This window comes from Gekko japonicus, unplaced genomic scaffold (genome assembly GCF_001447785.1).
Source record: "Gekko japonicus isolate JY-2015 unplaced genomic scaffold, Gekko_japonicus_V1.1 scaffold297, whole genome shotgun sequence".
Lineage (NCBI taxonomy): Eukaryota > Metazoa > Chordata > Lepidosauria > Squamata > Gekkonidae > Gekko > Gekko japonicus.
Window position 1 is genome coordinate 693610 of NW_015162486.1, and position 23407 is coordinate 717016.

General features: G+C 45.4%; 1 protein-coding gene across 1 annotated transcript in view; it reads left to right on the top strand.

The window, feature by feature from the left end:
* The window catches only part of TBX5 (T-box 5), a 74685-nt gene that overhangs the window by 11239 nt on the left and 40039 nt on the right, over positions 1-23407 (top strand). The window contains exons 3-5 of the mRNA XM_015405931.1: positions 4765-4884; positions 6144-6291; positions 23190-23342. Of these exons, the coding sequence (XP_015261417.1) occupies positions 4765-4884; positions 6144-6291; positions 23190-23342 (421 nt within the window). The remainder of the gene's footprint in view (positions 1-4764; positions 4885-6143; positions 6292-23189; positions 23343-23407) is intronic.

A 23407-nucleotide genomic window follows, 5' to 3' on the forward strand; every position in this document is an offset into this window, starting at 1 on the left:
GAACGCACAGGAACGGAGTTCCGGCTGGCTCCCAAGTTGGCCACGCCCAGCAGGAACTCATTAGCATAATAGGCCACACCCAACAGCAGAAACTCATTAGGATTGGCTACATTAGAGGTGTGTGGCCTAACATGCAAAGGAGTTCCTGCTACAAAAAAAGCCCTGGGTTTTGACAACAAATAGGCCACACCCAACAGCAGAAACTCATTAGGATTGGCTACATTAGGGGTGTGTGGCCTAACATGCAAAGGAGTTCCTGCTACAAAAAAAGACCCTGGGTTTTGACAACAAACAAGGTAAACAGAATAACAAGCAAAAGGTGGGTGTGGCTGAATGACCACACTTCTAGTAACATGGGGGGGCGGCCTAATGTGCTAATGAGCTGTGCTGTCAGGGGTGTGGCCCAATATGCTAATGTGTTTCTGCTGTTGGGTGTGGCCTATTATGCTGGGCTTTTTCTACAAAAAGAGCCCTGTTAACTCCTGTACTTGTATGCTAATTTACTGCAATTCACAGATCTTAACAACTGCCTTAATCCAATCTCAGCTACAATCGCCCAGTTACTTATGCATCTTGATTCTAACTAGCCCTTCCTGGCAACCTCCCCTTCTTCCTAGCTGTAATGGTTGAGGAAATTCTCTTTCACCATATCAGATGAAGGGTGCTTGCACACAAAAGCTGACACTCTGAATAAAACTTTGTTGGTCTTAAAGGCGTCACTGAACTCAAACTTTGTTCTGCTGCTTCAGACCAACACGGCTGCCCCACCTGAAGTCATCCTGAGTTAGCCACCTTTTTCCACCCCAGGCTATCTCATGGAGGGGGGGGAGAGAACCACATGTCACATTCTACAGCTCTGTAGAGGCATAGATCGAGAGGCTATCCAAAGCAGCTGATGCATTTTTGTTGGTAAGGCAGTTGAGCACGGGCAGACATTAATTGGTATTATTTATACGTGTACATCATGGGAGTGTTTAAGGTGCTGTTTTTGTCCTCATATTTGGTTTTGATTTGGACACATCCTGAAACCTAGTGGACCTTTCCAAAGAAGGAAAGAGAAAAATGATGGGGATGGGTGGGGGGTGGGGGGGTGGCCAGAAGCAAAATCCAGCCCTTGGAGTGTGAAGTCAACTGGTCTTCAGCAGCTGGCAAGCCTCTCCCCAGATCACTGGCATAGCAAACCCCAATTAGAATTATCCCTTCCAGTTTGCATCCTCTGGAGGTCCTTGTAAAGACCAGCTGGCTAATGGGGGGGGGATCAAGCAGGCACAGACCCCTTCCCCCATCTCACAATATGGCATAACTAGGCCAGCATTTATAAATTGGGTTAAGTAAAGGTAAAGGTTTCCCTTGCTTGAAAGCCAGTCAAATCTGACTCTAGGAGGTGGTGCTCATCTCCGTTTCCAAGCCAAAGAGCCAGCACTGTCCGAAGATGTTTCCGTGGCCATGTGGCTGACATGACTAAACGCTGAGGCACACGGAACACTGTTACCTTCCCACCGAAGTGGTACCTATTTATCTATTTGCAATTTCTTGCTTTTGAACTGCTAGGTTGGCAGGAGCTGGGACTAGAAATGGAAGCTCACTCCATCACGCGGCACTAGGGTTTTGAACTGCCAAACTACAGACCTTCTGGTCTGCAGCTCAGCGTCTTAATCTCAGGAAGAGCTGGATAAAAATGTCCTAAATAAATACACAGTAGGTCAGTATTACTTCCATATTGCAGAGAGGAGGTCATGTGGAAGAGTTTGACATGCTTAAGGCTGTTCAAGGAGCCGGCGAGATTCAAACCAGAGACTTCTTAATTCATATTTTGGTCTTAAAGTTATACTAGCCCCCCCCCCCCAAGGCTGGCATTTACAATAAAATAACAAATCTCCCTTGCCTACAGGTACTGGGAGTGCCTGAATCCATACTGTTTAACATGTAGAAAAGAGGAAGAGTCCAGTAGCACCTTAAAGACTGACAAAATTTGTAGCAGGGTATGAGCTGCGGTGCCCTCAGTTCTTCAGATGAGTGTGTTTATCTGGGTAGCTGATGGGCAAGGCTATAGTTCTAGGGCAGTGGTGGCGAACCTATGGCACGGGTGCCAGAGGTGGCACTCAGAGCCCTCCCTTTGGGCAGGCATGCCATCGCCCCACCCAGGCCCAGACCATCATTAAAGTGTCGAATTCTCTCTGCCAAATAATTTAAAGTCAATGAAAGAATTTGGAATTGCTTTCCTTACTTTGTTTGGATCATCTTAAGTTAATGTATGAGTTGTTTTTTCTAAAGTAAAACCTCAGTATTCAGGTTAAATTGCCTTGCTGGCACTTTGCAATAAATAAGTGGGTTTGGGGTCACAGTTTGGGCACTCGGTTTCTAAAAGGTTCGCCATCACTGTTCTAGAGTGTGGTTTACAAACGCAGCAGAATCCAATAGGAAAGCCCAGAAAGGGTGGAATGGATTGTAACATTTGTGAATGCAGATGGTGGATTCCAGAACCAAAAGTTTCTTTCTGTTAAAAAGTCCATGCAAAGAGAACACATGCCCAGAAGGGGAAAAGATTCTACCGCCTTTCTTTGCTGGTTTTCTGTTTGCAGGGAGGTTTTTTAAAATGACACCAAATAAACAACCCCCTAAGGTTTATTGTTGTTTTTCAATATATAACATAGGGCACATTATCAAACAACCCTTTCCCTCCTGTAAACCCAGTTTCTTTCCTAGCCCTAAACAGAGGGGAGGGGGGAAGGGGAGGGATAAAAATGAAAGAAAGAAAACAAAAAAAGAAGAAGGGAGGAAAGGGTACGTGCATGAACCAAACGGATAAATAAACTGTAAATCAAGTTTCATAAAGCTCTGAAACTTCAGCCCCAATACCGTTATATTTCCTGCCTGCATCCTGTCTATTAAATGTTGTTGTTGTTTTCTTTCATTGCAAAAATCTAATAATTCCTCTGACTGTGTTTCTTATGTGGCCAAAGACTCTTGGTGACAACAGTAGCTGCCAGCTGTTCCCTGGGGCTTGCTTGCATGGGAACACTTACAGATGGATCATGGCCAGGATTGTTACAGCCTCGATTCTAGGCTTGTTTATTCAGGTGGATAGTGCCCTTTTACTATAACAACTACATCAAATCTATATGTGCTTACTCAGAAGTAAGTCTAGCTTTGTTCAATGGTGCTTACTCCCCAGTAAGTGTATAAAGGTAAAGGTCCCCTTGCTCAAAAGGGTTGCGGTGCTCTTCGGACAGCGCTGGCTCTTCAGCTTTGAAACGGAGATGAGCACCGCAACCCTAGAGTCGGATTCGACTGGCTTTTGAGCAAGGGAACCTTTACCTTTAAGTGCTTTTAGAAAGTGGGCAGTGCCAACTGGGGCTTTTGCCCAGCAAGGCTTTTGATTTGCTGTTCAGGTTTTTAAAGCTTTGTCAGCCGCTGCCATCAAGGTACGAGGATTTTTACTGTGTGACTGAAGGTAAGCTGGAGCAACCATTGTGTCGCTGACTCCACCTCCTGTCCACCAATTATGTCAGAATTCTAAAAGTGCCTGCAGGCTTGGAAAGACTGTGGACTCCAGCTTCAGAAATAAGTCCCCCACTTCATAAAGTTTGAGATCCATTCATTAGAGTATTGAACTAGGCTAGAGGAGATCCACCCTCGGATCCTTGCTCACTGTGAACCTCATTAGATATCATGAGCTAGTCATTCTCGATCAATCCAGCCCACCTCATAGGGCTGTTATGGTAAAATGGGGAAGAAGGAGAAACACGCATGCTGTGCTAAGGTCCCGTTTTTGTCTTGAGTTTGGGGGATATCCTGTCCAACCGCAGTTATTGTGAAATTACTTGTCCCTCTTCAGGATTCAGTGTCCTCCCTGGGGTCTGGAAGCAGGTGGAAGAGAGAATACTCTCTATTTCTAACACACATATATGAACACTCTCATGTCTGAACATCAAAGTGGCACGTGGCCTGTAATTTTGAATGGTAGTGAGCAGTGTTCCCTCCAAGCTGAGTTACACCATTTTGGGAGGATAGATGGGTGCAGAGTACACGGATGAGGCTGCAATCCTATGTACATTTGCCAAGGACTAAAGCCCGCTGAGTGAAACAACTCTTACTATACTCTCTATTTCTAACACACATATATGAATACTCTCATGTCTTAACATCAAAGTGGTATGTGGCCTGTAATTTTGAATGGTAGTGAGTCTCATTCTGAATAGCTGAAAAATCACCATTTTGTGAGGATAGATGGGTGCAGAGTTCGCGGATGAGGCTGCAATCCTATGTACATTTGCCAAGGACCAAAGCCCGCTGAGTGAAACAACTCTTACTTCTGAGTAAGCACACAGAGGACTGGCCTCTCCAAAATGGTGGATGGAATATCTGAAGAAGTATGCATGCACATGAAAGCTTATACACAGAATTAAATGTTTCTGGTCTTAAAGGTGCCACTGGACTCAAACTTTGTTCTGTAGATGAAGTAGAAACTCCAGGGATGCATAATGGAGAGGGCCCTGAGCACTTGGTAGAAGACCAGGGACATTGCAAATGTATCTCTGCTGGGCCCATTTGAGATTCAAAAATAGTATTATGACCCACCAGCTGATCTGGGTCATAAGTTAAAACATATCTCAGTTCCTGAATGGTTAAGGTACTTTCCAACTATCTCTACTGGCTGTGGCCAGCTGCAGTTGGTTCAAGAGTCACAGCATCCTCTTTTTAAGATCATTGAATCTCTTTGCCAGTTTCTTCATGCTGTATTATTTGTTTGTTTGTTTTTAGGCGTATGTTTCCCAGCTACAAAGTGAAAGTCACAGGGCTCAACCCCAAAACCAAGTACATTCTGCTGATGGACATTGTGCCCTCTGATGACCACAGATACAAATTTGCAGATAATAAATGGTATGTAATGCCATATAGGAGGGCGCTTTGAGGGGATTTTGTTCAGTTATCAGGTGCTTGTTTAAGACTAGAAATAAAGTCACAGTCCAACCTAAATGAACTCTTTTAAAGCATCCTTGACTTTTGTGAAAGAGAGAGAACCTGTAGTCTTGCACCCATTTACCTTAATCAAGTAGAACTTCACTGAGTTAGCTTTTTGGCTCTGTTACTTTGGCAGCTTGCTAGATATTGGGATTCCCAGACCTAGAGCAATTGGCAGGGAGGATGGAACAGGACAAGGAACATGTCGAAATAACGGGTTAACATTGGGTGGGATGACTCTGTTCAGAGCAAAACCAAAGAATGGTCAGGGATTCTCCCTTGTCTTCAACTAGGAAAGGTTGTTTTCCTCTCTGAAAGACTGTGCATTACAGAGAGAAGCTCATTTTTGAGCAAAGGTAGCCGCCTGTTGGAATGTACAGTACCCAAATGATATAATCTCTCTCCTAATTACATACTGGCTTGTTCCCTCTTTTTCCATAGTTGCAGCCTGAATTCTCAGAAATGGTCTACAAAAACTGGATTAATTAGGTGCTAGAATTCAGTATTTTTATTGCCCTCGGGGGGGGGGACCCTGTATACAGTAAAATGGAATGGGGGGTATTGAGTATCTGATGTCCCCCATTGTTAAATTCAGAGAGTTAGAAGCAAAGAAAAATATGAACCTCCTGTTTCCCTAGCCTTAATGATCCAGTCCAGAATGCCATCACCTCAGTTTTCTCCATGTGTAGAATGGCTCTAACTTCAGGTTTAGTGAACCTCTGAAAAATTAAGTTGTTCCCAGAGGGTAGATTGGATTGTGCCATGTCAGGTTGTATGCGAGGATGCCATTTTTAATCTATTATATAAATTCCCTCTCTCTGCAAACAAAATACATATACATGCCAGGTCCTTTCCTGCTGTTGTAAAGCATTTTTTAAAAGTATGTACCATGGCTAACCAAAATTTCATTTTTCCCTACTTGCAGAATGAAATGGTACAGGCTGTTCTGACATATTAGGACTGTACCACCTCATTCAGCTGCACTGTACACTAATCATCAGTGATTCAAAGGCAGGAAAAGACTGTTCCAGATTGATTTATGTGGCATACAGAGATACTGTGGTGAATACGGAGTATGAATAAGACAGGGATAGAACTGGTGGTGTGAAGCTGTTGGTAGATCTCTATCTGTTTGAAAATTCCAGCTATAAAAAATCTTTTGTTTTCCTTTTTGTTAGGTCAGTAACTGGGAAAGCTGAACCAGCCATGCCTGGAAGATTATATGTCCATCCGGACTCACCAGCAACCGGTGCCCACTGGATGAGACAGCTGGTTTCCTTCCAAAAACTCAAGCTGACCAACAATCATCTTGACCCATTTGGACATGTAAGTACCAGTTACTGTTCAAATTAACCTTGGCAAGTGGTAATTGACATTGGAACCCTCTTTCAAGATGCTTCCTGGCTTAAAGAGGGTCCATGCCTCAACCAGAACCTTTCCCCCACTTCTAAGACTCTGATGTGTAATATGAGAAGCAATCAGGCAATGAGTGGAGCATATACAGAGTACTTGTGTTTCACCACTGTGTAATCTGTCAGCCTTTGGATATCCTCATTTATGACTTTCCAGCAACCATGTATTCCAGCACTTGTCATGTCAGAAATTAAATATGGTGACCACTAAGAACTGGATGAGTTGAAGCTCATTGATCTCGCTCTTTGCTGGATTAAGGCCCAGGCAGATGGATGGATGACCAACATTAAGTATTCATTTACTAGACCAGTACCATATCGATGTGTGTGATGATGTATTTCAGTTTAAGGGGGGGAAATCAGCAAAGCTGCAGTTAATTTTTCTGTTCAAGACAGGGAGGCAAATCTAGTTAGGAAGTTTCATCTGTCTGCAAAACAGAAGTGTGACTGAACATAGTATATTGCTTTACTCTAACAAGATGTAATATCTACTCCTCTGACACTATGCATGTTGCATTATTTACTGGCTACAGAGTTCATAATATAAAAAGAATGTATGCAATGATTATTTTATATTTTTTTAAAAATTAAGAAGCACAAGGACGACTCAGACAGATGGGAAGATTTTTGCAGAGCCTCCAAGTCCAATTCTTTAATTCCTAAAAAGAGAGGTCCCAACACTCAAAATCTCCTGGAATTCACTCCTGGCATTCAGACCTCAGTCTCCAAGCTTTCCCGCCTTGCTCAGACAAATGGACACAGAGATAGACTGTGATTCAACAGTGACATCACTACTCTCTGTGCATGCTCAGAGACACCCTTCTCTGTATTTATATTCTACAGAGCATTTATTACTTTTCTTACTTGAGAACAGAATTAGGTTTCCAGGGCTGTTGATTCCTGGGTCACATTATGTCTTGCATATCCTTAAAAAAGCTTGCTATCGAATTAAACAGATTTGGGGCCTGAAGTACCAATAACCTGGGCCCGGGCAGTGACTGCAGGCTTCTTTGCACCCAGGCCAAGAGTGTTTGATTTAACTCACGGTTGACAGCTGAACTGAAAAAGGGGAGGGAACTTTGAATAAGGAAGGGGCTTTTTGAGGCAAACTACATTGATCTTAATTTTGAAAGGTATGTGTTTGATGTGGCTTGGTGGCAGTCACAGCTTGTCAACAGTTGACTCTAATTGCCCTGCTTTCTAGGCAGACACATGGAGGGGAGTTGCGAAATGAAATGGGAGACAGCAGGGCCTTGAAAACCGGATCTGCTAAACGATCTATCAACCTAGATTCAATTGGAACCCAGAGGAGGTTACAATTTGAAGTAATCCAAAAGCCTTCTTGGGTACTAACATTCACATCTGCCTCAAAAAAACCCCAACAACTTCCGTACTTCAGTCAGGACGTAAATTTAGCCATGTCTCCCCCTAGGCACCTGTTTTCCGTGTCAGGACTCAGTCCCCTCTGGGAAGCCCCTTTGTTTATAATGGAAAGATGCTATTCGGGGCATATCATAGAAGCTTCCTGAGGGCACCCCAAATGGAAGCTGTTGGTGACAGAACCAGTATTTGGACCCGGCAAAAGTGCATTTCCTCTTGCATGTCATTGTCCCCAAAATGTGGGGTATGTGTGACTCAGGGTGATCCATAGCCTATTTGGGGTACAAAATACCGCAGTTTCTTAATCTGCATTTCTCCTGAAAGCACCCTAGTTCATTGCTCCTGGTGCGGTTTGCACAAAACCTATGCTTTGGGACAGGGCGCAGCATAGGGCCTCTTGTAGGGCGGGGTCTCCTCAATGTGGTGTGTATGGTTTGTAGTGATCCAACCCTCATTTTTGGAGTGCAGAGGCTTTTATGGTATCATCAATATTTGTGGGTGGATTTGCGAACCGGAATGAGACAATGTGAACAAGGAACTGGGAACCAGCTCCAGCCTCCTCCTCTCACCCTCCTAACATCCTGAGTGTCCACACTGAGAAACTGGAGGCTAGACTAAATGGACATTGAATTTAACCCAGCAATACTCTTTGTATTGAATAAATCAAAGAATGACTTTTTACTCTATCTGGGAATGTGGTTGGGGGAAGAGTATTTCCAGACAGACATATTTCAGATGTTAAAATTCACATTAGATACAGGAAGGAGGCAGAGAGACAAGCTTAAAGGCCAGAAGCTAACTAAGAGGTCAGTTGTACACAGAGGTCATTTCAGGGGGGATCGCGGGGGATCGCAGGGGATCGCAGTCCCCCCAGGTGAGGTGCGGGGGGCGGGGCACATGACGAAGCCCCGCCCCCTGCTTCCAGCCTCCCTGCTTCCGGCCCTCATTCAGCCAGGAGGAGGCAGGAGAAGAGGCAGGGTAAGTTGCTTCCTCCCTGCCTCTCCCCACCCCTGCCTGCCTGGGACCAGGGAGGGCCTTCGCGGGGCTTCCTTGCACTCCCGCCGGCCTTGCAGGTCCACCACCGGGCCCCTCATGGGGCTCGGCAGTGGAGCTGCAAGGCCGGCGGCGGCGGCCGGGACCGTTGGGGGTGGTGTGTGTGGCCTTATGACACACTTCTGGTGATGGCAGGGGGTGTGGCATATGCTAATGAGTTGTGCTAATGAGTTCCCCTAGCTCTTTTTCTACAAAACGACCCCTGCTTGTACATGATTTCCCCTTTTAAAAATATGTTCAAAAGAATCCAGGTGGTCATAGTGTTCCTGGCCTGAACCTGCTCCGGCTGCAGGCAAGGCAGTTGTGTGCATTTATATTTCAATGCTTCCCATGCATATAACACCCCCCTCCCCAAAAAACCTTTTACACATAGAAAAAACCAGTATGTGAGGGAAACGTTTTCTTCCAGGCATAGCTGGGCATTCAGCTGTGACACCTTGCTCTTGCCCCAACACATACACCGTATACGTACATCCCTATATCATCAAGTGGTTCACAGTACAGGCAAACTGTTCAATTGCATTGAAAGCATTTACTGGCCATCCCTTTGATTTAAGTGGAGCTGACTTTGAACACATTGGAAATATATATATTTTAAATTAAATATTATATGCATCTTCCAATGACGTTCTTTATTGGGACTGTGCATCTTGCAACCCACCTAGCTGAATGAACACGATCCAGTAACCACTTTATTTGTGGGGTGTCTCCCATCTGTCTTCCCTGGAACTCAATGGAGCATTCATGGAATTTCCAGATGGTCTCCCATTCAACATCAAGAAGCCCCAGACCTGCTTGTTTTCAGCGTGATTGCAACATCATGTGCCTTTGGACCAGGCCCCGGGGCCTATGTGGTCTATGAGGAGTTTGCTAACCATTCTTTGTTGAAGTTGGTGAAGGGGCCATGGCTCAGTGGTAGAGCATCTGCTTGGCATGCAGAAGTTCTCAGGTCTCTCTGGCACCTCCAGTTAAAGGGATCAGGTATGATATGAAAGACTGAAGCCTGAAACCCTGGACAGCCACTGTTGGTCTGAGTAGACAACACTGATCTTGATGGACCAGGGGTCTGATTCAGTACAAGGCAGCTTCATGTATTCAAATTCTAAACAGACAGTGAAAGTAAATGAAAATAAGATGGTGGTAAACTCACTCAGATGACCAACACAATACTTTTTTTTTAGTTAGGCATTAAGACTCCCAGTATATTAGAAGAAATTATGGGGATATTTGGGCAATGATGTCTTGTAGCACCACCCCCACAAAAAATACATAACCACTAATGGCGCTTAGGTCTGATCTTTCTCCAGCCCAGTCTGCAACAGCATATCCCAACACTGTGGGAATATTAGTTGCTGGCATCTCAGTTTAAAATGTGCAGTACCCTTTAAGTACCTCATCACCCTCTTACCTGCAGTCTAGTCCTTGGTGGTAGGTGTGCTAACCCTTCTGGATAATATACTTACAGCTGTTGCAATGTCAGGTCTTGTTGTCATTGCTAAGTATAGAAGCTTTCCTATAGCAGCTCTGTAGTTATTGTTGTCTGGCAGTGGTTCATCAGATACCTTTTCTTGGTAGAAGCCTGATGCCATTGGTGTGGGCATTGGATGAACACCTTCCAGGCTCAGACTTTATGATAGTGCCAGGATCTTCTGCTTTTGACTAAAAAGATAACTTCCATCTGGTTCTCATTCAGTTTGCATTCCCAAGTAAAAGTTAGCATTTGCCTAGGTGTTTGACTTCCCTGTTTAATTGGGATATAATCTCAGCACAGACATTTTGATTTTCATGGCAAATAATCAGATCATCAGCATAGGTCAGGATAAATGTCCATCTTCCATCTCTGTGTCTCCTATAAAGGCAAGTGTCCGGTTTGCCTTGTCTGAGGCCCTGTTTGAGTAGCATCTTGGTCAGCTTGTCCAATTATGCTTTTGCAGCTTGTTTAAACCCATAAAGCCCCTTTTGAAGTTTATAGATGAGATGTTTATTCTTTTCATCTGTAAACCCTGGTGGCTGTTTCATGTATAATTGTTCCTCTATTTTGCCATGTAAAAAGGATTTTACTTGTGTGAACTGGCAAAATCCAGTTGGAAAGCCCACTGAGAGTGGATTGAAAGTGGATTATTTAGTGTGTGTGACTGCAGCCTTAATGTCTAAGTATTCCGTTTGCATGTTTCTGGAAGCTGTGGGGCTTAGGAGCATCCTAATTGTGGAATATTTTGCAACTGGTACAAAAATATGGTCATAATCTGATTCATAAATCCGAGATAATACTTTTGCCACTAGTCCGGTTTTATATCTTTCAACATCACTGTTTAGTGAGGTTGAAATCACTCCACTTTCCAATATATAGGACAGATGGTCTCACATTCTAGGTGTGCAGTGACTCACAAAAGATCATTTGTTGTTGTTCAGTCGCACAGTCGAGTCCGACTCTTCGCGACCCCATGGATCATCTCCCGCCAGGCCCTCCTGTCTTCCGCCGTCCTCTGAAGTTGGCTCAATTTCATGTTCGTTGCATCGATGACACTGTCTAACCATCTCATCCTTTGCCGTCCCCGTCTTCTTTGACCTTCAATCTTTCCCAGCATCAGGGTCTTCTCCAGGGAGTGCTCCCTTCTCATTGGGTGGCCAAAGTATTTGAGCTTCAGTTTCATTATCTGGCCTTCCAGGGAACAGTCAGGGTTGATTTCTTTTAGGATTGACTGATTTGATCTTCTTGCAGTCCAAGGGACTCTCAAGAGTCTCCTCCAGCACCATAGTTCAAAAGAATCTATTCTTCGGCACTCGGCCTTCCTTACAGTCCAACTCTCGCAGCCATACATGACTACTGGGAATACCATTGCTTTGACCATGCGGACTTTTGTTGGCAGGGTGATGTCTCTACTTTTTATCATGCTGTTTAGGTTCGCCATCGCTTTCCTCCCAAGGAGCAGGCGTCTTTTAATTTCATGACTGCTGTCACAGTCTGCGGTGATCTGGGATCCCAGGAACGTGAAGTCTGTCACTACTTCCACGACTTCCCCTTCTATTTGCCAAGGAGTGATGGGGCCGGATGCCATGATCTTAGTTTTTTTGATGTTGAGCTTCAAGCCCACTTTTGCGCTCTCCTCTTTTACCCTGAGCAAGAGGCTCTTTAGGTCCTCTTCACTTTCAGCCATTAGAGTGGTATCATCTGCATATCTGAGGTTGTTGATCTTTTCCCCAGCAATCTTAATTCCCGCTTGTGATTCATCCAGGCCAGCATTTCGCATGATGTACTCTGCATATATATTAAATAAGCAAGGTGACAATATACATCCTTGTCGTACTCCTTTTCCTATGCTGAACCAATCAGTTGTTCCATATCCGGTTCTAACTGTCGCTTCTTTGCCTTCCAATTTAGAATCTTTCCAGTTAAATCTTGAAATGAACACAGAATAAGATTCAGGTAGAGAATTTAGAAACAGTCCAATATGTAAACTCTCTTCTAGCACTTTACCTGAAGTTGCAAGCTTATCAGTTAGATTTAATAACACTTCTACATGGGTCTCTGCATTTCCACTTTCTTGTAGCCTAACTGAGAAAAGTTCCCTAAAGAAAGAAATCTTGCTAGCCTGGTCTTGCCCTCCATAGACCTTTCTTAATTTTTCAACCATCCATTTTGCAGTTTCTTGTCCTTTTATGTACACCAATTTGGAATTAGCCAGTGTAATAAAAATCAGATTTTGTGCTCCCCCCCCCCCGTCTCGTGATCTCATTTTCAGACCCTGAAGGCTGTGGAGCTGTTAATGGAAAATTTGCTTTTTCTTCCTTAAGCTGATACTCAATTCTAGAAAGTCATGCATTGAAATGATCTCTGTTAAGTTTCTCTAGGACTGCATATTGTTGTGTCATGTTAACAATGGAAAAGAAAGGAAGAGAGAAAAGTTTCTTTTCACACTCAGAGCTTGGGACCAGCTGTTAAGAAAATTTTCAGTGTCTTTTGTTCTTGTCATCAGGCAGTGAAACCTTGTAATTGCTCAAGCAAGAGAAAAACAAAAAATTTCCTTTGAAACTTTAAAATTCACTCAGGGCACCCATAACCCTACTAGGATGTTTGGTTAATATAGCAGAGTTTCCCCCAGTCATGTTGTTGTTGTTGTTCAGTTGCACAGTCGAGTCTGACTCTTCGTGACCCCATGGACCACATCATGCCAGGCCTTCCTGTCTTCCACCGTCCTCCGGAGTTTGCTTAATTTTATGTTCATTGCATCGATAACACTGTCTAACCGTTTCATCCTTTGCCGTGCCCTTCTTCTTTGACCTTCAGTCTTTCCCTTCTCATTTGGTGGCCAAAGTATTTGAGCTTCAGCTTCAGTATCTGGCCTTCCAGTCAGGGTTGATTGCTTTTAGGATTGACTGATTTGATCTCCTTGAAGTCCAAGGGACTCTCATAGAAGTCATAGAAGTATAATAATGAGTGCAGTAAATAAATCTCCCAAGAAGCAGGTTGAAGAAAAGGTAAACTTACATTTGTTCAAGTAGACCCAGTTCACATCAGGTTGCATTCAAAAGAAAAGAAAGGAGCCTAATCTAAAGAGTACTTTCCCTATCACAAATGGCCAGCTTGTACGGCACCATGTGTGCGGGAGTATGAGTGCATTGTCTCTACAGGAGAGATCCGCAGAGACACATGTCTCCATGGAAGGCCATGTGAGGAGAGTGAAAGGACAAAGTGAGAGAGCAGTGGTCAGAGGGCAGCTCCCAGGTTAAGAGTAAGACAAAGAGAGGTATTCCATTCAAGGAGATAACACATCATTTCCTGCGGGAGCGCACAGGAGCGGAGCTCCAACAGTAAGGAGCCCAGGGGGTGGGCACATGCAACAAGCCCCGCCTCCTGCTCCCAGCAGCCCTCAGTCAGGCCATGAGGAGCAAGAAGCAGCCAGGTAAGTTGCAGAGCCCCCCCCCGCCTTCAGGTATGAGCTTTCCCTCCTGTGTGAAGGCAGATCTGCGCGTCCCCCCCCCATAGCTAGCAGTCCAAAACAGTCCAGTGGCACCTTTAAGACCAAGTTTTATTTAGGTACGAACTCTTCCTCCTCTGTAAGGGCAGCTCTGCAGGTCCCCCCCCCCCAATAGCTAGCAATCCAAAACAGTCTGAGCGGTGGGTGTTGCCTTCTGACACACTTCCGGTGATGTCAGGGTGTGTGGCATATGCAAATAAGTTATGCTGATGAGTTATGCTAATGAGCTCCTGCACCTCTTTTTCTACGAAATGACTCCTGCCTATACACACTTAGAGTGACATAGTGTCCCCCAATGACCAGGCAAGCTGAGTTGCTCACTCCAGCATAAATACTAGTCACCAAAGAGCAATTGATGCCATGGTCAGAGAATGCCGCCTAGTGCGTTCTGTGAACGGAATGTTGAAGTCTAGCCAGTTGTTTTTACTGATTTATATATCTTTCCTTTAATATCTTAATCAAGTTTGACATTTCTATGTTGGGGGCATGACAAAGACAAGAGAACCAGAATGGTACAGTGGTTAGAAATGAGCATGATGGAGACCTGTAATAATTTCTCTACTTGCCATAAAACTCACTGAGTGACCTTGGGCACTTACTCTCTCAGTACTTACTCTCTCAGCCTAGCCTGTCTTATAGGGTTGTTTTGAGGAGGAGGGGAGAGTCACATATGAGCCCTTTGGAAAACGGGCAGGATAAAAATGTAGTAAATATATCAAATGAAAAGGCTCCCTGAGCTTTTGGTGGGCAGCCAGCTTGGGTGATGAATATGCCAAGTTAGTGAATAACAAAGTACGCAACCATCTTTCATATGGAACTGCAGTTAATGGAGAGAATGTATAGATCATCTCATTGTCAGTAAAGTGACACAACAGTCCCTCTCATCTCCCCTGAAGCAGTAAGAAAAATTTACTCCCCCACCACAAAGAATCCCTCTCTTGGATCTAGGGATGCTTGCTGCCTTCTTTAAATGAAACATGAACAGTTTGGCTCTGTGGCTCCTTGTAATTCTGAATTTGAGCTCATGGGGAGTCTCGGAATTTAGGAGTCTGCTTGCCGCCTTCCCGCATTGACTCCGAGGAAAACCTAATCAAACATAATTATTCAAGGACATATGGAGATGTGCCAGTTTTCTTGGCACTCCAGCCAGGCTCTTGTCCAGAATCTCTACAAGAAAACTTTCCAGAGGGATTAAAAGGTGTTGGTAGCTGCCAAGTATAATTGAGGCAGCATGGCTGGCATCAGTTCTATATGCTGGCCAGCTAATATTCTTCCCAAATCAAGCTGTGGAGAGATAGACACTTTAGAACAGTTGAGGGGCAAGCAGAAGTAATATTCTTTGAGTGTTCTGGCCATATGCACTCATCACGATGTTTTGAGACAAATCATCTTTTATCTGCAGTGTTAAGTTCAGGTAAAATCAGATCTGCAGGTTTATAACAAAATGTAGCTGTGCACAGCACCGATAGTCCAGCGCCTGCAAAATCATAACTCCCCCCCCCACATCTTTGCTTGGATTGGACCACTAAAACTCTTTTAAAATAAGAACAACCCAATTTAGGCCTGGTCTATATATGCTATAAATTAGTTTTGTAGATTCGTGGGCTGCACTGTTTTTAATCTTCCTGCACATTAAATTTAAATAATAATAATAAAAAACACAACAGCACATCAAGGGTCCTCTCCCTGCTGTGCTAATTCACTACTTACAAGGGGGAAGGTTGCCCAGAAAGAAATTAAAAATGTCACCTCTCATCTTTTCTCTGATGTGGAACAGTCCATTCCACCATCTCATGACTCTACCACCGCATTCTGCCACACGTGTTGATTAAACTGAATTCAACAGTCCTATGATTCTAAGGAAGTCTTTAGACAGATGTCAGTGAAATTTTTGAGGGAATAAGTTGAATAGAGAGCAAGAACTTAATTAGTGGGCAATGCCAAAATTTAATTTGAGGAAGGACTTATTGGCTCAGTCCAAGGAAAGAGAGTGTATTTTAGGCACACATGGAGGACTTTCTCTAAGCCACAACCAGTGCTGAAGGCATCTAATGCTTGTGAAGTGGTTGTCTGACTAGAAGTTGTGGTTACCTGAATAGCTTGAGCTTCAGAAACCCTTAATGTAGAAATTAAACTCCAGCATTGCCCACTTTTGCAGTCTTAGATCTTGGGAATTTATCCTTGGATTTCTCCCCCAGACATAAAGAAATCAGAGATTAACAATTTAATCAAGGTAATCAATTGCTTGGAGGGAAAAATGTCCTGTCCCTTTAATAGAAGCTTAATGGGATGGAAAGCCAGGGCCTTCAGTTTGCAAGACCTGAGCAAGGTTGTTAATGATAGCTTGTTTTGGAGGTCATTAATTCATAGGGTGCCCCTAAGCCGGAAGTGACTTGACAGTCCACACACAGCACAATAGGAATTTTTTTTAACCAAGTGATGTTATTTACCTCCACAGCATTAAAAGTATCACCTATCTATTTCTACACATGAAGACACTGTTAAAGGATCAGGACATTTTTCTCTGGGCCTGTTGGCAAGTTTACATGGAATTTCTAAATAAACTTTACCTCCCCATTTTTGGCATCGTGGAGAGAAATGAGCTTTCAGTAAATGATTGAGAATAATTCAGTCCCCCCAATACATACTTTTACCATTTTTAACATACACTAACTATATGTTATACCTAATGGAGGCTCATAGTTTTGGATTGGCTTTCCTGCTAGTCCCAAGAACCAGTATTCTGAGTCACACTGCCTCTGAAGTTCAGCATAGGTATTATAACTAATAACCAACAATAGACCCCAAGACAAATATGTCTAATGCCCATCCAGGGGCCAGCACTGCATATTGTGGCAGGGATTTCCACCTAAGCAATCTCACTAACCACCATTTTTTTTTAACATGGGGTAGGAAAAATCTTTCTTGGGGTGAAAGTGGTGACTTACTTTGTCTTTCTCTACCTTATCACCCACGTTGCTTGCTTGTTCCGCAGGCAGTCACCAGTGCAGCAGTGCACTTGCTCTCTGTGTGGCACAGAGCAGCCTGCCTTGTGTAGGTTGGCCTGATTAGGGCTTAGCTGGAGGGAAAATGGGAAGCAGTTACCAGGAGGAGAGTGCCTCTGGGCATGTCCAGAATTGTTCCCCTCTCACCAGTTAGGGGGTGTGGCTTTCTAGGAAACTTTGAGCTCCATGTTTAAAAAATGTCTTTGAACCAATACACTATTGGTCAGTAGTTTATATGGCTTTTGAAAATAGTTAAATAAATCCATTTACTAGAACCACTAGTCAAAAATGCAACCTCCATGTTCAAGAGTAGTGTGTCTCTGATTTTCTAAAAGACAATTACTTCATTTATAGCCTGCCTTTCTCACTGAGACTTAACAGAAGGCAAGGACCTCCTAAAAAGAATGGAGTGGGGACTAGGATTGTGGAACTGGGCAACAGTGAAGACAACAAGACCTTCTTTTACTTCTTGCTTATGAACATCACACCATCCAGGAAGCTGCACCCAAGGCTTACATATTACTAGCAAAAAAGTGGCCATTGTTATGAAGGACTGCTGGTGCATGTAAAAAGAAGACTTCTAGCTGCATGTTAAGTAGATTCTCTGTGACTCACTCTGTGTAATCCACCTTGAGTCCAAGTGAGAAAGGCAGACTACAAACAAATAAAAGTACAGGGGTGCATTCAGGGGTTAGGGGCTCATCCCTAGCAAAGTAGTTTTTTTATATTTAGAAGTATGGTGATGACTCCAAGTTTTGATGAACTTGTTTTGTGTCAAGGACCGGACCTGATATACTTTGGGAGATTCCAGAAAGCATTGTCTGTTGCAGTGAAACCAAGAGAAGTTCTTGGGTCTTCTTAAACACTTGCACATTTTGAACCTTCCCCCTACCTGCTGTTTCCTAATTAGAAATACTCCCACCCCCTTAACAGACCTGTAATGGAAGAACAGAAAAACCAGCCTTGTCTTTTTTTGCCTTGCCTGGGCTGGGGGATGGAGGACTGGGGAAGTGACCTTGGGGAAGTGACCCTGAGAGAAGAGTGGACCCCTGTCCTTGCCCAATGGTCCCAATCCAGATTATTTCCCGCACTTTAAACGTTCTTCAGTTTAATTACACCTCAGGAGTTACAGTCATGGAATTTATTTATGAAAATATTTATACCCTGCCTTTCCCCATGGTTCAAAGTGGCTTACAATTCCATCACCACCTACAGTTTGCCCCACCATATTTTCTTTTTAAGGCCGGCATGCTACCACAATGGAAAGAAAGCTGGTTCACCCTGATTTTTTTTTAAAGATATCCCTCTTCCAAGGCAAAATATGTATGTAGGACATTTTTATTCCCCCCCCCCTTTGAGGGGCACATTGTTCTCCCCTCTTTCCTTATATTCTCACAACAGCCCTGTGAAGTAAGTTAGATGGGGACAGTGTGACTGGCCACTCAGCCAGTTTGACTGCAGAGTAGGCTCTCCCAGATCTGAGTCCGAACACTTTAGGTACTCCATCAGGCTATACAGGGACACCTGGTGAATCAGAAAACCTGGACAGTTCCAGGTAAACGAGGACCCTTGGGAAATACACAGTAGGTGCACAGGGGTGTGTGTGTTTTGCACCCTTTCTCTGTTGAGGGGGGAGGGAGGAATGCAGAGGCTATAGGGGGTGGTGGCAGAGGGCAGGGGCGCTGGGAGATGCCCTCCGGAGCCTGAGGCCGGCTGCGCTCCCACTGGCTTCTGGACTCTGCCGACAGAGCCGAGGCACCAGGGACGCCTGGCGATGGCCGAGGGGGCGCGCAGGTCGCCTCTCCCCGAGAGACGCTGTAATGAAATTAAAAGCCATTAGATCGTTCCCCGGTGATGTCTGCGGCCCCGCAGGATGTCAGAGCAATTTGGCTAAACCCTCGGGATGAGAGGGGCTTTGCGAGCCGAGCGGACTTCCCGGGGCCCCCCTGGCGCAGGCCCGGCGGGGCGGCTTGCGTCTCCTTGTCGCCAGGTTCGACGGCGCTCATTGTCAGGGGAGAATAGGCGAGGGGGCGCTTCCCCTGGCCCCGTGGGATTAAGCTCCAGGGAGCGCCGGAGGTCTGCCAGAAGGACTGGGAGCGTCTCGGTTCCGAAGCGGGCTGCGGAATTCCGGCGCGCTCTTCGCGACGGTCCTCGGGCACCCGCTCGGGGCATCTCTTTCACAGCACAATGGAGAGGTCGGGGGGGCGAAGGGGAAACGAAGCGGGGTCAGGCGACCCAGGCCAGCCATGCGTTTCAACGCGCGGTCTCTGTCCAGAGTTTAATTTGGGCTACGGTAGCGGGATACGGGAACCAGACGTCTCGCAATTAAAATCATCATCATTAGTGACTGCTATTACTGCTAATAAGAGCTCATCACAGTCAGGTGGTTTTTGCTTCCGTGAGCCACCCTGAGCGAAATGCATTAAACACAAAGATTCAGGTGCGTAATCGTGTTGGTCTGAAGCAACAGAACAAAGTTCGAGTCCAGTGGCACCATTAGGACCCACAAAGGTTAATTCTGGGTATAAGCGTTCGGGTACATGCACACTTCAACATATACTGTCTGTATCTGATGAAGTGTGCATGCAGAAAGCTTGTACCCAGAATTCAACTTTGAGATTCTTCAAGAGTGTTATCTGAAGAAGTGTGCACGCACAGAAAGCTTCTACCCAGAATTAAACTTAGTGGGTCTTTAAAGGTGCACCTAGACTTAAACTTTGTTCTCTTTAACAGACTATTTTTTTAAAATTTCACCTTCCTCCAGAAAATCAGGATCAGGTAGGGTTGCCACCACTCTGGAGAAAAAACTCCTGTTCCTTTGGAGGTGGAAAGTAAGGTTAAGTCAAGCTGCCTCATGGCAACCGGTAAGGTTTTCAAGGCAAGAGAGATTCTGCCTCCCCACCCTGGGATTCCCTGGAGGTCTCCCGTCCAAATACTAGTCATGACCCGCCCTGCTTAGCTTCTGAGATCGGGCTAGTCTCGCCTATCCAGGTCAGGTGCTCGGTTCCTTAAACTCTAATGGGCTGTATGTTGGGGTTGTTTATCAGACGGGGCCAGTTACCTTCAAGCCAGGAAAAGCTTCAGCCGCCCATTCCCACCCATTAAGCTTCTCTTAAAGGGGACAGGCCATCCCCCCCCCCCCCCCCCCCCGTGGCCTGCTGAGGATAGAGTGAGAAGGCAAAGACGGAAGTCCTTCCCCTCGCTTGACATATGCAAGGCCTGGCTAAAGTTCAGTGGTGGTGGGAAGAGGCAATACTGTCTTTAAAAAGATATAGGGTAAAGGTAAATGTTCCCTTGCTCGAAGTTGTGGACAATCCCATTTGCCCTTGGTTCTCCCATTGATCCTCATCACATCAAACTTGTGAGGCAGAGCAGGAAAGCTGAGAGTGACTGAGTTAAAAGTGAGCTTCATGGATGACTGTGGATTTGTAACTAGGTCTGCCCTACTGGGATGTTGGCCTCAGCCTGGTCACTTAATTAATAGTACCCCTGTCCATACACAGCGGACTTTCCCTGGCAGCCACCGCCCTGCATCCTCGCTTGTCAAAACGGCCACAACTGCTTGCAGAATGGCCTCTCTCCTCTCCTCGCCTCAATCTATAATAAATATAGAGTGCGTGGATGTGTGGATGTGTGAGTGAGGGTCTCCCTGGAGACTTCCTGACATCTAATGTAGATCTGGTCGTGTATATATTTTTAACCTGTTAATGCCCACCAATGTCTTAGGGAGCTGATTGGGTGTGTTTGTTGGTGGGACTGGAGATCGAAAGCCGCATCCTGGCAGGGTTGCCAGCTCTGGGTTGGGAAATACGTGGAGATGGGGGGGGGGGTTTGGAGCCTGAGGATGGCAGGGTCTGGGGAGGGGAGGGACCTCAGTAGGGTACAATGCCACAGAATCCGCCCTCAAAAGCAGTCATTTTCTCCAAAGGAGCTGATTCCTGTAGTCTGGAGATTACCTGTCATAGCGGGAGAACACCAGGTACCACCTGGAGGTTGGCGACCGTGTATCCTGGCGTCATTAGTTGAATTGCAAGGCAAGCAAAATCAAGGACTATGTGGCACTGAGGTTTTATGCAGGGGTCTATCTAGCAGCTGGCAATAGCTCAGTGTAAGACTAGGTAAAGGTAAAGGTTCTCTTGCTCGAAAGCCAGTCGAATCCGACTCTAGGGTTGCGGTGCTCATCTCCGTTTCCAAGCCGAAGGGCCAGCGCTATCCGAAGACGTTTCTGTGGTCATGTGGCCGGCATGACTAAACACCGAGGCGCACCACCGAAGTGGTACCTATTTGTCTACTTGCAATTTCTTGCTTTCAAACTGCTAGGTTGGCAGGAGCTGGAACTAGAGATGGGAGCTCACTCCATCATGCGGCACCCGGGTCTCGAACTGCTGAACTACTGACCTTCCACAGCCTGCAGTTCAGCGTCTTAACCACTTGAGCCACCCATAAATGGTAGGCGCTTTCCTATCTGAAGAAGTGAGCCAGGGACTCAGGAAAGCTCCTACCCGGCCACAAATTTTGTTAGTCTCTAAGGTGCTACTGGACTCTTGCTCTTTTGTACTCCTTCGGGGAGGGAGCTCTGTTAAGAGCTAAGCGCATTGATGGTGCAGAATCCTGTACCATTAGTAATCCTTTACTGTTAATAATAATTTAATTTATGAGCGAGTGTTTTGTTTTAAGAGCTCTTTCGAAATCACAAGAGCAGGAAATCTGAAGGCACCGGATGCTGCAGCCTGGCTTAAGCCAAGCAGATCTCTGTCCTGCCAGCAACTGGATGGGAGAGAAGACCCACCTGGGAGCACTGTGAATGCCGCCTTGGGTGCCAAGGCATAATGATGGGCGAGACCCATCGCAGAAATAACGTCACTCCTGGGCGGAGTTTAGCTGGGGGGGAGGGGGTGTCATAAATTGTGCATGTGTGTTGGGTATTACAAGTTGAAAACACTTCAGTATTTACAGGGTTAATGATGTTTGTTAAGTCACATGTTTCTCATGTAACCAATGTTCTTTAGATGTAGGAAGCCCGGGAATTTTCTCCCTGATCTAGGGATTTGATTGGGACTAAAGTGTCAAGGTATATTACCATTTTATGGTTTCTCTTCCTGTTCTTTGTTCTGACTAGAAAAGGAGACGCCAACTCTTCCTGTTTTACCTTCTAGCTGCAAGGATGTAGCCATATTAGCTTTGTTATTTTATACCTTTTTCCCATGTTAGGTTTATAGTAAACTTTTATATTTTAATCACACCATGGACTCAGTCTCTTAATCCTCTGCTGACTTACTCAAAAGAATCCCAACAATGTGCAGTCCTACTACAGAAAGGATAGAAGTAGGTTTTAAAGGAAATGTTGCACAATTCCGAAGTGCCCTTCAAAGCGCCATCTAAATCAAAGGGACGATCCGTTTGCACGTGCAGTGTATAAAACATTTCCTGTACTATGGGGTGCCCTCAGGAGTGTATGGCACTGCATGACTGAAATGTCCCACACCAAAAAACAACAAAAAAATCACGTAGAAAACGGCGAGATCAGGAAGAGAGGTTCTTCTATACAGACTGTTTTCCAACGTGCAAAGAATTTTATTTTTGTGTTGTGTAAGGGAGCATTGAAATAGGTGTGTATGGTGTGCAGTGAAGTATGGCAGAGTTCAGTGTGGTTTAACCCCAAATAAAGCTAGGAGCTTTTTGAGATTAAGCCCCTATTGAATTCAATGGGAATGACATCTACTTTTTAAAAAATAAAATTCTCGGGGAGGAAGATGTGGGCCGCACCCCTGAGAAAACTTTCCTCGAAGTAAGTCCCGTTGAATAAAATGACATTTACTTCCGAGCAGACAACTGCTTCCATACCTCTCTCATCTGCTGTTTGATCATCTCAACAGCCCTATGAGGTAGGTTAGGCTGATGGTCCCAGGTCACTCAGGGGATGCTAAAATTTGAACTCGGCTCTCTCTTAGTGAAGTACTGTAACTGCTACTGTATAGTGAAGAAAAAGACTTGGTTTTGATACCCCGCTTTTGTCTACCTTAAGGAGTCTCAAAGCGTCTTACAATCCTATTCCCTCACCCCCCCCACAACAGACACCCTGTGAGGTAGGTGGGGCTGAGGGAGCTCTGAGAGAGTTGTGACTGACCCGAGGTCCCCCAGCAGGCTGCATGTGAAAGAGGAGAGGGCAATCCAACCCGCTTCTCCAGATTAGAGTCCAACGCTCTTCACCACCGCACCAGGCTGGCTCCCATACATACAATTCCTTACATCGCTACGGGGGGAGCAGCTTTTAGTTAAATAAATATAGGAATAAGCCTGTGCGCACACGCACCGCCTTTCCGAGCCGATCCCGGGGGTCTTCGGCGGCGGCTTCCCGTCTCAGTCTGACGCCTGCCCGTCGCCTTCTCTTCCAGATCATCCTCAACTCTATGCACAAATACCAGCCGCGGCTCCATATCGTCAAGGCGGACGAGAACAACGGCTTCGGCTCCAAAAACACGGCCTTCTGCACTCACGTCTTTCCGGAGACGGCTTTTATCGCCGTGACCTCTTACCAGAATCACAAGGTAAAAAGAAAGGGAGGGGATGGGGGGGGGCAGCGCCGTGGCTGGGGGGGGGGGGGGCTGAGGGG